Consider the following 15,779-nt stretch of genomic DNA (forward strand, 5'->3'; position numbering starts at 1 on the left):
ATAACATGTACAGTCAGTCTATCAGCTCATCATATAACATGTACAGTCAGTCTATCAGCTCATCATATAACATTTACAGTACAGTCAGTCTATCAGCTCCTCATATAACATGTACAGTCAGTCTATCAGCTCATCATATAACATTTACAGTACAGTCAGTCTATCAGCTCATCATATAACATGTACAGTCAATCTATCAGCTCATCCTATAACATTTACAGTACAGTTTTTGATGAGCTGATAGACTGACTGTACTGTAAATGTTATATGAGGAGCTGATAGACTGACTGAACACTGAACTATGCATGAGAGCACCAGCTGTTCTGGACGACTGTGTGATTTCTCACCTGGTCAAAAGTAACACCTACGTGAGAATGCTTTTCATTGACTACAGCTCAGCATTCAACACCAAAGTGCTCTCCAAGCTCATCACTAAGCTAAGGACCTTGGGATCTCCCTCTGCAACTGGATCCTGGACTTCCTGGCGGGCCACCCTCAGGTGGTGAGGGAGGGCAACAACCCATTCATCACTCTGACCCTCAACACGGGGGCCCCTGCATTGTTGGGAAGATCCCGTAGGTAAGCATTTCACTGTTAGTCTACACCTGCTGTTTTCCAAGCATGTGACAAATAACATTTGATTTGATTTGAAGCAGGTACTCTGCAGGCAATTATAGAATATTCAGATTCAGACACTCACAGATGATTATACATAACCACATATGCATGTGCACACACACAGGTGTGCACACACACACGCACACACACACGCACACACACACGCGTGCACACACACACGCACACACACAAGCACACACACAGGTGTGCACACACACACGCACGCACACACACAGGTGTGCACACACACACGCACGCACACAGCCCTCTGCCATAATGACAAAACATTACAGAGCACAACAATGACTCAATAAGTCCTCTATCTGAATCAGTGAGTGATGAACTCAATACATCCATTATCTGAGTCAATGAGATTAACTCAAAACCTCCTCTATCTGAGTCAATGAGATATTAACTCAAAACCTCCTCTATCTGAGTCAATGAACACAATACCTCCTCTAATTGAGTCAATGAGAGATGAACTCAAAACCTCCTCTATCTGAGTCAATGAGAGATGAACTCAAAACCTCCTCTATCTGAGTCAATGAACACAATACCTCCTCTAATTGAGTCAATGAGAGATGAACTCAAAACCTCCTCTATCTGAGTCAATGAGATATTAACTCAAAACCTCCTCTATCTGAGTCAATGAGAGATGAACTCAAAACCTCCTCTATCTGAGTCAATGAACACAATACCTCCTCTAATTGAGTCAATGAAAGGTGAACTCAATACATCCTCTATCTGAGTCAATGAGAGGTGAACTCAATACATCCTCTATCTGAGTCAATGAAAGGTGAACTCAATACATCCTCTGAGTCAATGAGAGATGAATTCAATGTCCTAAACTAGAGTATATTTACTAATGCCAAGACAACAATAACATGGCCTGTATTGCATCATTGACAGCTGATCCACAGGTCCAGACAGACAGACAGACAGACAGACAACAGAATGACTTCAGCACAACACTTTGGCAACCATCACACTCTGAATGACTAACAGGTCACCTACAGGTGTGAGGTAGGTGCCCCCTTACCAGTGGTGGAGTGGAGGCTCTCCAGGCTCCAATAATGTGAGAGGACCCCTCTGAGAGTACCTCCTAGGCTCCCCATGCCTCCTCCTCCTCCGCCTGCTCCCCATTTTTCCCCCATCCCTCCTCCTACTCCTCCTCTTCCACCTCCCTCGGTGGGGGTACCGCTGTCCGAGTCCGAACCAGGAGATCCAGGGGAGAGTCCAGAGCTGGTGCTGCCACTGCTGTCCCCGGGCACGGGCCCCTCAGAGCTCTGCTGGGTCCGCATCAGAACAGCCCCCCGAACACAGATCCTGGTAGTGGTGGTGGTCAAGGTAGGTGTTTCCCCCAGTCAGAGGAAGGTCAATCTGGGTAAGTAGATACGTACGAATGCTGTAGCCTCTACCTGGACCGTACAGCTCCAGCTCTGTGTGTCAGTAAGCTCCAGTCAGTCAGTGAGTGCTTCCAGTCTCGGCTGTTGCTCCTCTCTCTGGCTCGGCTCTGCACTCAACGGCTGCTGCGTCTCATATCTCCCTCCCTCCCTCCCTCCCTCCCTCCCTCCCTCCCTCCCTCCCTCCCTCCCTCCCTCCCTCCCTCCCTCCCTCCCTCTCTCTCTCTCTCTCTCTCTCTCTCTCTCTCTCTCTCTCTCTCTCTCTCTCTCTCTCTCTCTCTCTCTCTCTCTCTCTCTCTCTCTCTCTCTCTCTCTCTCTCTCTCTCTCTCTCTCTCTCTCTCTCTCTCTCCCTCCCTCTCTCCCTCTCTCCCTCTCTCCCCCTCTCTCTCGCTCACCCTCTCTCGCTCGCCCTCCCTCACTCACTCTCCCTTTCACTCTCTCCCTTCCTCGCTCACACACACAGACACACACACCCCCCCAGTGGGGCTCCACTAGGTGGGTTCTGTGGCTCTGCAGTGTGACTTGCCTGGCTGCAGCTGATGGCTGATCGCTCTGTAATATCTTGGTGCAGTGCTATTATGGTGGGACTGAAAATATCCCCCCTCCTCCCCCTGTCTAACCCCTGCCCTCTCCCCTCTCCTGTCCTCTGCTGTTTCTAAAGCATTGCTGTTGTTATATGGTGTGTGTGTGTGTGTGTGTGTGTGTGCGTGCACATGCGTGTGTGTATTGTCAATAGAAAGTCAGGCTGTTGAAACCTGGCAGTCATGGCTAAAGCTCCCAATGCATTTGAACCTGTCAGAGAGGAGAGGCTTTGGGATATGTGATTTCCTGCCTCTGACAGGGCAGGGAGTGCAGAATCATCAGCTTAAACAGTTACAAGCATTCCTATTAATGCCTTGAGAAAGAGAGAGATAGGGAGGGAAGGAGGGAGGGATGGAAGGAGGTAGAGAGAGAATGAGGGATGGAAGGAGAGAGGGAGGGAGGGAGGTAGAGAGAGAATGAGGGATGGAAGGAGAGACGGAGGGAGGGAGGTAGAGAGGAGGGGGGATGGAATGAGAGAGGGAGGGAGGGAGGTAGAGAGGGAGGGAGAGAAAGAGAGGAAATGAAAGTGAGGGGCTTACCTGATCCACTGCTCTATATTACTGTAAACATTATAAACACCATGTACTCCTACTGAGATATACTCTATCTGTACAATCCAACAGCTCTGATTATAACTTTGCAAAGATGTACACAACACATGTAACCAGAAGAGTGTTTGTTTCAGTCTATGCTCTCTAGGCCCTAAATACACTACAGACGTGGCAGATGGTGCTGTATAAGATGAGGGAGGACCTTTAAAAAAAGTAGTAGCATCATAGTCAACACAGCTAATATAACTAATGCATTAGTAAACCCGCTACAATCATGCAGTAACATTACAGTGTACAGTCAGTAAGCAGGTTAGCACTTACACCAGTGGGCCCAGGTGGCAATAAATGAGTAAAAACAAAAACTTACCTTAACTTGGAGGAGTTCCAGTGTCGTGTTGGATAGCCATAGCCAGCTAGCTAACATAGCATCCCTCTGTTTGCGCAGGTTGTTTGAGTAGGCTAACCTAGCTAGCTGCATTTGCTAGCTAAGTAAGTTAAACTGAAAGTGAAAAAAAGCAAATCTCTCTCTTTCTTGCTTCTCTTTCATTTTGACTATTGTCTTTCTCTCTCTTTGAGTCAACTACTCACCACATTTTATACACTGCAGCGCTAGCTAGCTGTAGCTTATGCTTTCAGTACTTGATAATTCTCTGATCCTTTGATTGGGTGGACAACATGTCAGTTCTTGCTGCAAGAGCTCTGATAGGTTGGAAAATGTCCTCTGGAAGTTGTCATAATTACTGTCTAAGTCTATGGAAGGGGGTGAGAATCATGAGCCTCCTGGGTTTTGTATTGAAGTCAATGTGCCCAGAGGAGGACGGAAACTATCTGCCCTCCGGCTACACCATGGTGCTACCCTACAGAGGTGCTGTTGAGGCTACTGTAGACCTTCATTGCAAAACAGTGTGTTTTAATAAATTATTTGTTGACATGAGTATATTTAGCATACTTTTACCTAAATAGATAACTTTAATGTTTTAATTTAAAAAAACAAAAAATGTAATTCACTGAGGAGGATGGTCCTCCCCTTCCTCCTCTGAGGAGCCTCCACTGTACTACAGTCATGTCTGCTTATCCATATCCCATACTCATATCCCATATTCACATCCTATATTCATATCACATACCCAAGTTAGATCAACACATGAAGATATATCGCTGTCTGGTTGGCTACAATACATGTACAAAATTATTCAAACTAAAATAAATGTTTTGTTTTCACTCATGAGGGAGAAGGTTCCAGATTTCTCCATAAAGGTCATATTCACTCAGAACACAGGGAACGAGATGAGGGAGAAGGTTCCGGATTTCTCCGTAAAGGTCATATTCACTCAGAACACACGGAAGTAGACATTTCTGCTGTCTCTGTCTCATAGGACACAGAGATACATGGTGGTTCTGCTGTCTCGGTCTCATAGGACACAGAGAGACATGATGGTTCTGTTGTCTCATAGGATACAGAGAGACATGGCGGTTCTGCTGTCTCATAGGACACAGAGATACATGGTGGTTCTACTGTCTCATAGGATACAGAGAGACATGGTGGTTCTGCTGTCTCATAGGACACAGAGATACATGGTGGTTCTGCTGTCTCATAGGACACAGAGATACATGGTGGTTCTGCTGTCTCATAGGACACAGAGATACATGGTGGTTCTGCTGTCTCATAGGATACAGAGATACATGGTGGTTCTGCTGTACCACCTGGTAAAGGAAAGGCTGTTGGTCCTGATGAAGATACACACCCCCGCATGCACACACACACTTCTGACCCACACACACACACACACAGTAACAGTAAGGTGGGTTAGAAGTGAGAAGACCAGGCAGACAGAGCCACTGGAGTCTTCAGACACAAGGCCAGTAAAGTTTAGATTGGAGGGAAGATCTCCCTCCCTCCCCCCCTCCCTCTCTCCCCCCCCCCCTCTCTCTCCCCCTCCCACCCTCCCCCTCTCTCTCCCTCCCCCCTCCCTCCCTCCCTCTCTCCCTCCCCCCTCCCTCCCTCTCTCCCTCCCTCTCTCCCTCCCTCTCCCTCCCTCTCTCCCTCCCTCTCCCTCCCTCTCTCCATCCCTCCCTCCCTCTCCCTCCCTCCCTCTCTCCATCCCTCCCTCCCTCTCTCCCTCCCTCCCTCTCCCTCTCCCTCCCTCCCTCTCCCTCCCCCCCTCCCTCCCTCCCTCCCTCCCTCCCCCAGATATACTGGATGGACCTAAAGACTGCAGACCGACTGATAAGGAGGCTTAAGTTACATATTGTTTGTATGTATAAACCAATAACTAACCATCTGTAACCTACTAATAAGCCCATTGGTGTGTCACCGATATGTAGTGTCAGTTTGAAAACATCCTTTCATGGGCTATGATGAATACAGATGAGTATGGTGTTGGAAGGTGAAAAGTGGCTTAGCTCACTGCATGGTGTGTACCACAGAAATACCACTGCCCATCATCAACCTACTGACTTCAATGGGGATGCCCGTTCTAGTCATTCTATGGTGCACCGCCCTTTAGCCAGTCAGCTAAAGAGGTTGACACTACACTTGTCTTTTGATTGGCCTTTCAATTCAATTAACTAAAAATGAATCAAATTACAAGGAAGGCATCTGGTGCAAGAACACTGACCTCACTTTGAGGGGCATGCAATCTGCTGCTTCTGCGCGCACGTGTGTGTGTGTGTGTGTGTGTGTGTGTGTGTGTGTGTGTGTGTGTGTGTGTGTGTGTGTGTGTGTGTGTGTGCGCGTGTGTGTGTGCCCACCCAATGACATCAGAATGAACAGGGTCATTTCAGCACTACCTAATGTCCACCCACTCAGCAGTATGATAGGTTACCCTGGAGACCCTCTCACAGTCCGAGCAATAGAAAAAAGGAGTCTGGCACCTATATCGCTCGCTTTTATCAAAATGGTCCTAAAAGAAAGCTAAAACTCTGTAGATAATAAATAAAGGATATTTTCCTAAACCATTCTCTCCTACCATATTCTATTTCCTACAGGCTTCTCAGACAAAGAGCAGAGCCAGACAGACAATCTGACACACACACCGAGACACACACGACAAACACCCTCGAGGAGAACTCTGTGTTCTCCCACTAAAAAGTGAAGGCTGGATTTTGAACAGGACTACTAAAAAAAATAAAAAATCCACTAAATTCAAAGAGGATCCATCTGGAGATACCAGCATATCTTCCAGAGACTAATCACCATAGAAACACAGCGTTTACATATTCTCAAAAGGTCATTGACCTGGATTTAAAACTGATGACGTCACTGGCTCTCCTCCACGGTCTGTTAATGTGAATAGCACAATGCCTTTCCAAGCACCAATAAACTGTGGGACCACTGACGTGCAGAGGATGTGGCTCCCCCTGCTGGTGACAGGCAGTACTACAACACTCTGTCCATGCCAAAACGGTAATAATTGTAATTGGCTCAGAGTAGTGTTACACCTAGCTTCAGAATAAAGTCGTTGTTTCACAACAGATGTTGCTGCAGTGCGTGGCATGATGCCCGCAGGCTAATCCAGGATTTGGTGAGGACATGATTTTAAACATGGAACTAAATGATACATACAGTAAGTCCCTCAAACAGAATTACATCCAGGGAATGGAGTTGGAGTCTGAGACAGGGGTGGGGGCCAGGGGTGGGGGCCGAGGGGTGGGGGGCCAGGGGTGGGGGGCCAGGGGACCTATGATCTAGTAAATAGGTGGTCATCATGAGAAAAGAAAGAAAGACATTATAGAGTATTGGAACCAACCTTGGCATAGCGAGTGAGAGAGAAAGACATTGTAGAGTATTGGAACCAACCTTGGGCATAGCGAGTGAGAGAGAAAGACATTGTAGAGTATTGGAACCAACCTTGGCATAGCGAGTGAGAGCGAAAGACATTGTAGAGTATTGGAACCAACCTTGGCATAGCGAGTGAGAGAGAATGACATTGTAGAGTATTGGAACCAACCTTGGCATAGCGAGTGAGAGAGCCAGCAGTATGCAGTACTCAGGGTTATGAGGAGGAGGAGGGAGGAGCTACTCTCAGGGTTAGGAGGAGGAGGAGCTACTCTCAGGGTTAGGAGGAGGAGGAGCTACTCTCAGGGTTAGGAGGTAGGAGATACTGTTAGGGTTAGGAGGAGGAGGAGCTACTCTCAGGGTTAGGAGGAGGAGGAGCTACTCTCAGGGTTAGGAGGAGGAGGAGCTACTCTCAGGGTTAGGAGGAGGAGGAGCTACTCAGGGTTAGGAGGAGGTAGGAGATACTGTTAGGGTTAGGAGGAGGAGGAGCTACTCTCAGGGTTAGGAGGAGGAGGAGGAGCTACTCTCAGGATTAGGAGGAGGAGGTATGAGATACTCTCAGGGTTAGGAGGAGGAGGAGGAGCTACTCTCAGGGTTAGGAGGAGGAGGAGCTACTCTCAGGGTTAGGAGGAGGAGGTAGGAGATACTCAGGGTTAGGAGGAGGAGGAGGTAGGAAATACTCTCAGGGTTAGGAGGAGGAGGAGGTAGGAGATACTCTCAGGGTTAGGAGGAGGAGGAGGTAGGAAATACTCTCAGGGTTAGGAGGAGGAGGAGGTAGGAGCTACTCACAGGGGTAGGAGATGCGTCGTCTCCAGCCCAGACAGTCCAGACCGATGGGGGTGCTCTGGGAGAAGCAGTGGGACTTCAGGATCATCCCAGAGAATGCCTCCATGGTCGACAGGGACACTGAAGCATGCGACTGTGGGGAAGAGGCAAAATCAAAGCTGGGGATCCAACAATGCCTAGGCCTACATACCTAGAAGTCTATAGTTAGTATAATGCTCACTTTAAATGTTAAGACCCTGTCTTTTCTTAGTTTAAATCCTGAATATACATGTACTATATCATGTGATAGACCAACAATAATGAAGGGATTTTCCTGAACGGATTGAGCTGAAGGTGCATGCAGGTTATCAGTAGGAGCTGCTGGGTGAAATTCCACAGTGTGCCATCACAGCAGCAAGATTTGTGACCTGTTGCCACGAGAAAAGGGCAACCAGTGAAGAACACACACCATTGTAAATACAACCCATATTTATGCTTATTTATTTTATCTTGTGTCCTTTAACCATTTGTACATTGTTAAAACACTGTATATATATATATATAATATGACATTTGTAATGTCTTTACTGTTTTGAAACCTCTGTATGTGTAATGTTTACTGTTAATTTTTGTTGTTTTTCACTTTATATTTTCACTTTGTATGTTGTCTACCTCACTTGCTTTAGCAATGTTAACACATGTTTCCCATGCCAATAAAGCCCTTGAATTGAATTGAATTGAGAGACTGGTACGGAAACAGGAGCGAGCGAGAAAGACATCCAAAAAAACTGAAATGGAAGGGGGAAAAAAATGTAACAAAGGAAAGATGTCAAGACTCCTGACGAAGGATAGAAGAGACGGAGGAGGGAACCATCCTCAGACAGTACACAGATGAAGAGGAGGAAGGAGGAGGAGGAGAGAACCATCCTCGGGACAGTACGTAGATGAAGAGGAGCAAGGAGGAGGAGAGAACCATCCTCGGGACAGTACGTAGATGAAGAGGAGGAAGGAGGAGAGAACCATCCTCGGGACAGTACGTAGATGAAGAGGAGGAAGGAGGAGAGAACCATCCTCGGGACAGTACGTAGATGAAGAGGAGGAAGGAGGAGGATGAGGAGAGAACCATCCTCGGGACAGTACATAGATGAAGAGGAGGAAGGAGGAGGAGGAGCGAACCATCCTCGGGACAGTATGTAGATGAAGAGGAGCAAGGAGGAGGAGGAGGAGAGAACCATCCTCGAGACAGTACGTAGATGAAGAGGAGGAAGGAGGAGGAGGAGGAGAGAACCATCCTCGAGACAGTACGTACATGAAGAGGAGGAAGGAGGAGGATGAGGAGAGAACCATCCTCGAGACAGTACGTAGATGAAGAGGAGGAAGGAGGAGGATGAGGAGAGAACCTTCCTCGAGACAGTACGTAGATGAAGAGGAGGAAGGAGGAGGAAGAGGAGGAGGAGAGATCATTCTCCCTAGACTGTAAGTTGTTTTGCACGGGTAAGCATGGTGGCGTCTTACTTTGTCGAGCTCTTCAGGACAGTGTGTGTTGAGTTGTCCCAGGCTTCCCCTCATCACTCGGGCCAGCTTCCGCTTCCGTCTTGTTTCCTCTTCGATCCACAGGTCATCTGAGCAGCAGCGGTGGCGTCTCGGATCCCTGTCCGGCCTGTGGCCTTGTGGTGGTCTGAGGGCTAAGGCAGTAGTATCCGGTGAAGGCCCAGGAGTCTTCAGCTCTGATAGCCTCTTCCTTCCTCCCCCTGTCTGGCTGCAGGGTCTACATTCATCCTGACTGGTCTTTGGGTGCATAGTCAACTGGTTAGCAACAATATGGCATCTATCTGTGTACATGACAGCATACTATTCTTACTGATACATGATCATAAACAGTTGTTATGGAGTGTTGATCACTATGATCACTATGGTGAATGAAATTGTCTTGATTGGTGTAACTGATGCACTTGACAGGTAAGGTAGTTCCCACTGACTATTTCCTGTGCTCATAAATACTAAATAATATACTATTTAATCATGATTTAGTTTAGCCTCTGTGTCCCTGTCTGCTTGGTCATGGTTAGAAGGGATGGTTTAGTTTAGCTTCTCTGTGTCCCTGCCTGCTTGGTCATGGTTAGAAGGGATGGTTTAGTTTGGCCTCTGTATCCCTGTCTGCTTGGTCATGGTTAGATGGGATGGTTTAGCTTAGCTTCTGTGTCCCTGCCTGCTTGGTCATGGTTAGAAGGGATGGTTTAGTTTAGCTTCTGTGTCCCTGCCTGGTTGGTCATGGTTAGAAGGGATGCAGCTAATGTCAAAGTGAAGTCAAAAGTTAAATGTTTGAATAATGTTTGCCTTTTTGCTAACCCCTTTTTCTAACCTTAACCTAATTATCCTAACCATAACCTAATTATCCTAACCTTAAACTAATTACCCTAACCTTAACCTAATTATCCTAACCATAACCTAATTATGCTAACCTTAACCTAATTATCCTAACCTTAACCTAATTATCCTAACCTTAACCTAATTACCCTAACCTTAACCTAATTATCCTAACCATAACCTAATTATGCTAACCTTAACCTAATTATCCTAACCTTACCTAATTATCCTAACCATAACCTAATTATCCTAACCATAACCTAATTATCCTAACCTTAACCTAATTATCCTAACCTTAGCCTAATTATCCTAACCATAACCTAATTATCCTAACCTTAACCTAATTATCCTAACCATAACCTAATTATCCTAACCGTAACCTAATTATCCTAACCTTAACCTAATTATCCTAACCTTAACCTAATTATCCTAACCTTAACCTAATTATCCTAACCTTAACCTAATTATCCTAACCATAACCTAATTATCCTAACCTTAACCTAATTATCCTAACCTTAACCTAATTATCCTAACCATAACCTAATTATCCTAACCTTAACCTAATTATCCTAACCTTAACCTAATTATCCTAACCATAACCTAATAACATAACCTTTAAAAACCAATGATAATCATTTGGAGAGTATTTAAATGTGTCCTGCTACGCACAAGAGTGTAATGGAAATGTTTTTTGCTCATCACAACTTCCCCTGAAACACCCACAGGGAGTGGGTCACCATTGTACAGAACCCCTGAAACACCCACAGGGAGTGTGTCACCATTGTACAGAACCCCTGAAACACCCACAGGGAGTGGGTCACCATTGTACAGAACCCCTGAAACACCCACAGGGAGTGGGTCACCATTGTACAGAACCCCTGAAACACCCACAGGGAGTGGGTCACCATTGTACAGAACCCCTGAAACACCCACAGGGAGTGGGTCACCATTGTACAGAACCCCTGAAACACCCACAGGGAGTGGGTCACCATTGTACAGAACCCCTGAAACACCCACAGGGAGTGGGTCACCATTGTACAGAACCCCTGAAACACCCACAGGGAGTGGGTCACCATTTTACAGAACCCCTGAAACACCCACAGGGAGTGGGTCACCATTGTACAGAACCCCTGAAACACCCACAGGGAGTGGGTCACCATTGTACAGAACCCCTGAAACACCCACAGGGAGTGGGTCCCCATTGTACAGAACCCCTGAAACATCCACAGGGAGTGTGTCACCATTGTACAGAACCCCTGAAACACCCACAGGGAGTGTGTCAGCATTGTACAGAACCCCTGAAACACCCACAGGGAGTGGGTCACCATTGTACAGAACCCCTGAAACACCCACAGGGAGTGGGTCACCATTGTACAGAACCCCTGAAACACCCACAGGGAGTGTGTCACCATTGTACAGAACCCCTGAAACACCCGCAGGGAGTGGGTCACCATTGTACAGAACCCCTGAAACACCCACAGGGAGTGGGTCCCCATTGTACAGAACCCCTGAAACACCCACAGGGAGTGTGTCACCATTGTACAGAACCCCTGAAACACCCACAGGGAGTGGGTCCCATTGTACAGAACCCCTGAAACACCCACAGGGAGTGGGTCCCCATTGTACAGAACCCCTGAAACACCCACAGGGAGTGTGTCACCATTGTACAGAACCCCTGAAACACCCACGGGGTGTGTGTCACCATTGTACAGAACCCCTGAAACACCCACAGGGAGTGGGTCACCATTGTACAGAACCCCTGAAACACCCACAGGGAGTGTGTCAACATTGTACAGAACCCCTGAAACACCCACAGGGAGTGGGTCACCATTGTACAGAACCCCTGAAACACCCACAGGGAGTGGGTCACCATTGTACAGAACCCCTGAAACACCCACAGGGAGTGGGTCACCATTGTACAGAACCCCTGAAACACCCACAGGGAGTGGGTCACCATTGTACAGAACCCCTTAAGCAATTACAGTTAAGTGCATTGCTCAAACACAGGGACACATTTTTTTCTCCACCTTGTTGGCTACGGTATTCGAACCAGCAACCTTTCGATTACAGGCCCACCACATCAAGTTAGCAGTACAGCAAGTTAGCAGTTTGGGGGAGCCCCCTGGAGGTAGGAGGCCCGGGGCCCCAAATGCAGTAGTCCGGCCCTGGCTGCTTCCCATCTAGACAAAACATGCCTGGATCACTGCTGGGTGCTTCCTGCAAACTCCACTAGGGGGGGCTTGAACACACCGGCCCCCTCCCAGCTGTCTGCTGTGTAAGGCTGCTGGGCTGTTTCAGAGCAGGCGGGACGGGACGGGAGAAGACTAACTAAAGACAGTCAACACTTTATCCCATAGTGCACCCTGCCTGGCCTTCCCTCATCCTCTTGATGGAGCAGGGGTTAACATGGCTGCTGAATCATGATGTTAAACTGACAGTCAGGTTATTCTAGCATGATGTTAAACTGACAGTCAGGTCATTCTATCATGATGTTAAACTGACAGTCAGGTCATTCTATCATGATGTTAAACTGACAGTCAGGTCATTCTATCATGATGTTAAACTGACAGTCAGGTCATTCTATCATGATGTTAAACTGACAGTCAGGTCATTCTATCATGATGTTAAACTGACAGTCAGGTCATTCTATCATGATGTTAAACTGACAGTCAGGTTATTATATCATGGTGTTAAACTGACAGTCAGGTCATCACCCTCATAGATTTCATCCTGACCAACTTGCCCTCTAAATACACCTCTGCTGTCTTCAACCAAGATCTCAGCGATCACTGCCTCATTGCCTGCGTTCATAATGGGTCCATGGTCAAATGACCAACACTCATCACTGTCAAACGCTCCCTAAAAAAATTCTGTGAGCAGGCCTTTCTAATCAACCTGGCCCTGGTATTATGGAAGGATATTGACCTCATCACATCAGTAGATGATGTCTGGTTGTTCTTTTAAAGTGCTTTCCTCACCATCTTAAATAAGCATGCCCCATTCAAAAAACTAAGAAGAACAGACCTGACTGGCCCTTGGTTCACTCCAGACCTGACTGCCTTTGACCTAGACAAAACATCCTGTGTCGTACTGCATTAGCATCAAATAGCCCCCGCGATATGCAACTTTTCAGGGAAGTTAGGAACCAATATACTCAGTCAGTTAGGAAAGCAAAGGCCAGCTTAATCAAACAGAAGTTTGCATCCTGAAGCAGTGGTTCCAAAAGGTTTTGGGACACTTTAAAGTCCATGGAGAATAAGAGCACCTCTTCCCAGCTGCCCACTACACTGAGGCTAGGAAACACTGTCACCACCGATAAATCTATGATATCAAGAATTTCAATAAGCATTTTTCTACGTCTGGCCATGTTTTCCACCTGGCTACCCCTACCCAACAGCTCTGCTCCCCCCGCAGCAACTTGCCCAAGCCTCCCCCCCCCCCCCCTGCTTCTACTTCACCCAAATCCAGAATGCTGATGTTCTGAAAGAGCTGCAAAATCTGGATCCCTACAAATCAGCTGGGCTAGACAATCTGGACCCTCTCTTTCTAAAATTATCTGCCGAAATTGTTGCAACCCCTATTACTGGCCTGTTCAACCTCACGTTCGTATCGTTTGAGATCCCTAAAAATTGGAAAGCTGTCGCGGTCATCCCCCTCTTCAAAGGGGGAGACACTCAAGACCCAAACTGTTATAAACTTATATCCATCCTGCCCTGCCTTTCTAAAATCTTTGAAAGTCAAGTTAACAAACAGACCACCGACCATTCCGAATCCCATCGTACCTTCTCCACTATGCAATCTGGTTTCCGAGCTAGTCATGGGTGCACCTCAGCCACGCTCAAGGTCCTAAACGATATCATAACCGCCATCAATAAAGGCAAGCCATCTTCATCGACCTGGCCAAGGCTTTCGACTCTGTCAATCACCACATTCTTATTGGCAGACTCGACAGCCTTGGGTTCTCAAATGACTGCCTTGCCTGGTTCACCAACTACTTCTCAGATAGAGTTCAGTGTGTCAAATCAGAGGGCCTGTTTTCCGGACCTCTGGCAGTCTCTATGGTGGTACCACAGGGTTCAATTCTCGGGGCTACTCTTTTCTCTGTATTTATCAATGTCGCTCTTGCTGCTGGTGATTCTCTGATCCACCTCTACGCAGGCGACACCATTCTGTATACATCTGGCCCTTCTTTGGACAAAATGCTAACAACCTTCCAAACAAGCTTCAATGCCATACAATACTCCTTCCCGTGGCCTCCAACTGCTCTTAAATGCAGAAAAAACTAAATGCATGCTCTTCAACTGATCGCTGCCCATACCTGCCCAGCCGTCCAGCATTACTACTCTGTACGGTTCCGAATATGTGGACAACTACAAATACCTAGGTGTCTGGTTACTGTAAACTCTCCTTCCAGAATCCAAAATTAAATCTAAAAACGGCTTCCTATTTCACAACAAAGCCTTCTTCACTCATGCTGCCAAACATACCCTCGTAAAACTGACTATCCTACCGATCCTCAACTTTGGCATTTACAAAATAGCCTCCAACACTCTACTCAGCAAATTGAATGAAGACTATCACAGTGGCATCCCGATTTGTCACCAAAGCCCCACATACTACCCACCACTGCGACCTGTATGCTCTCGTTGGCTGGCCCTCGCTACATATTCGTCGCAAAACCCACTGGCTCCAGGTCATCTATAAGTCTTTGCTAGGTAAAGCCCTGCCTTATCTCAGCTCACTGGTCACCATAGCAACACCCACCCGTAGCACGTGCTCCAGCTGGTATAATTCACTGGTCATCCCCAAAGCCAACACTTCCTTTGGCCGCCTTTCCTTCCAGTTCTCTGCTGCCATTGACTGGAACGAATTGCAAAAATCACTGAAGCTAATATCTCCCTCACTAACTCTAAGCATCAGCTGTCAGAGTAGCTTACCGATCACTGCACCTGTACACAGCCCATCTGTAAATAGCCCACCCAACTACCTCATCCCCATGTTGTTGTTTTTTGTTTTTTTGCTCCTTTGCACCCCAATATCTCTACTTACACATCATCTTCTGCACATCTATCATTCCAGTATTAATGCGAAATTGTAATTATTTCCCCACTACGGCCTATTCAAAGCCTTTCCTCCCTAATCTACTACATTTGCACACACTGTATACAGACTTTCTATTGTGTTACTGACTGTACGTTTGTTATTTCCATGTGTAACTCTGTGTTGTTGTTTGTGTCACACTGCTTTGCTTTATCTTGGCCAAGTCGCAGTTGGGAGAGGCGAAGGTCGAGAGACATGCGTTCTCCGAAACACAACTCAACCTAGCCGCACTGCTTCTTGACACAATGCACATCCAACCCGGAAGCAAGCCGCACCAATGTGTCGGAGGAAACACCGTACACCTGGCGACCTGGTCAGCGTGCACTGCCTCCAGCCCGACACAGGAGTCGCTAGTGAGCGATGAGACAAGGATATCCCTGCCGGCCAAACCCTCCCTAACCCGGACGACGCTGGGCCAATTGTGGATCGAACCATGGACCTCCCGTTCGCGGCCGGCTGCGACAGAGCCTGGGCTCGAACCCAGAATCTCTATTGGCACAACTAGCACTGCGATGCAGTGCCTTAGACCACTGCGCCATCCGGGAGGGCCTTTAATCGGTTATTATCGGTTATAATTCAGTAATATCAGTTATATCAATCAAATTTCAATCAAA

At 47.1% G+C, this 15,779-nt stretch overlaps 1 protein-coding gene and 1 long non-coding RNA gene across 6 annotated transcripts in view; one reads left to right on the forward strand and one right to left on the reverse strand.

The window, feature by feature from the left end:
- LOC149977374 (uncharacterized) overlaps positions 1 to 15,779 on the forward strand; it is a 934,188-nt gene that overhangs the window by 731,521 nt on the left and 186,888 nt on the right. The window lies entirely within an intron of this gene.
- Positions 1 to 15,779, reverse strand: part of LOC110489553 (rho guanine nucleotide exchange factor 4) — a 169,960-nt gene that overhangs the window by 107,505 nt on the left and 46,676 nt on the right. For 3 of the 5 annotated variants that reach the window (XM_090199067.1, XM_036945712.2, XM_036945713.2), the window contains exons 3-4: positions 9,214 to 9,486; positions 7,723 to 7,852 (exon numbers count right to left, since the gene is read on the reverse strand). In XM_090199067.1, the coding sequence (XP_090055193.1) occupies positions 7,723 to 7,852; positions 9,214 to 9,486 (403 nt within the window). Of the gene's footprint in view, positions 1 to 1,657; positions 2,288 to 7,722; positions 7,853 to 9,213; positions 9,487 to 15,779 lie in introns of those variants that run through there. The other 2 variants (XM_021562278.3, XM_090199068.1) reach the window with 2 other exon arrangements.

Source organism: Oncorhynchus mykiss, chromosome 15, assembly GCF_057628025.1.
Source record: "Oncorhynchus mykiss isolate SJ-2025 chromosome 15, ASM5762802v1, whole genome shotgun sequence".
NCBI classification, from domain to species: Eukaryota; Metazoa; Chordata; class Actinopteri; order Salmoniformes; family Salmonidae; genus Oncorhynchus; species Oncorhynchus mykiss.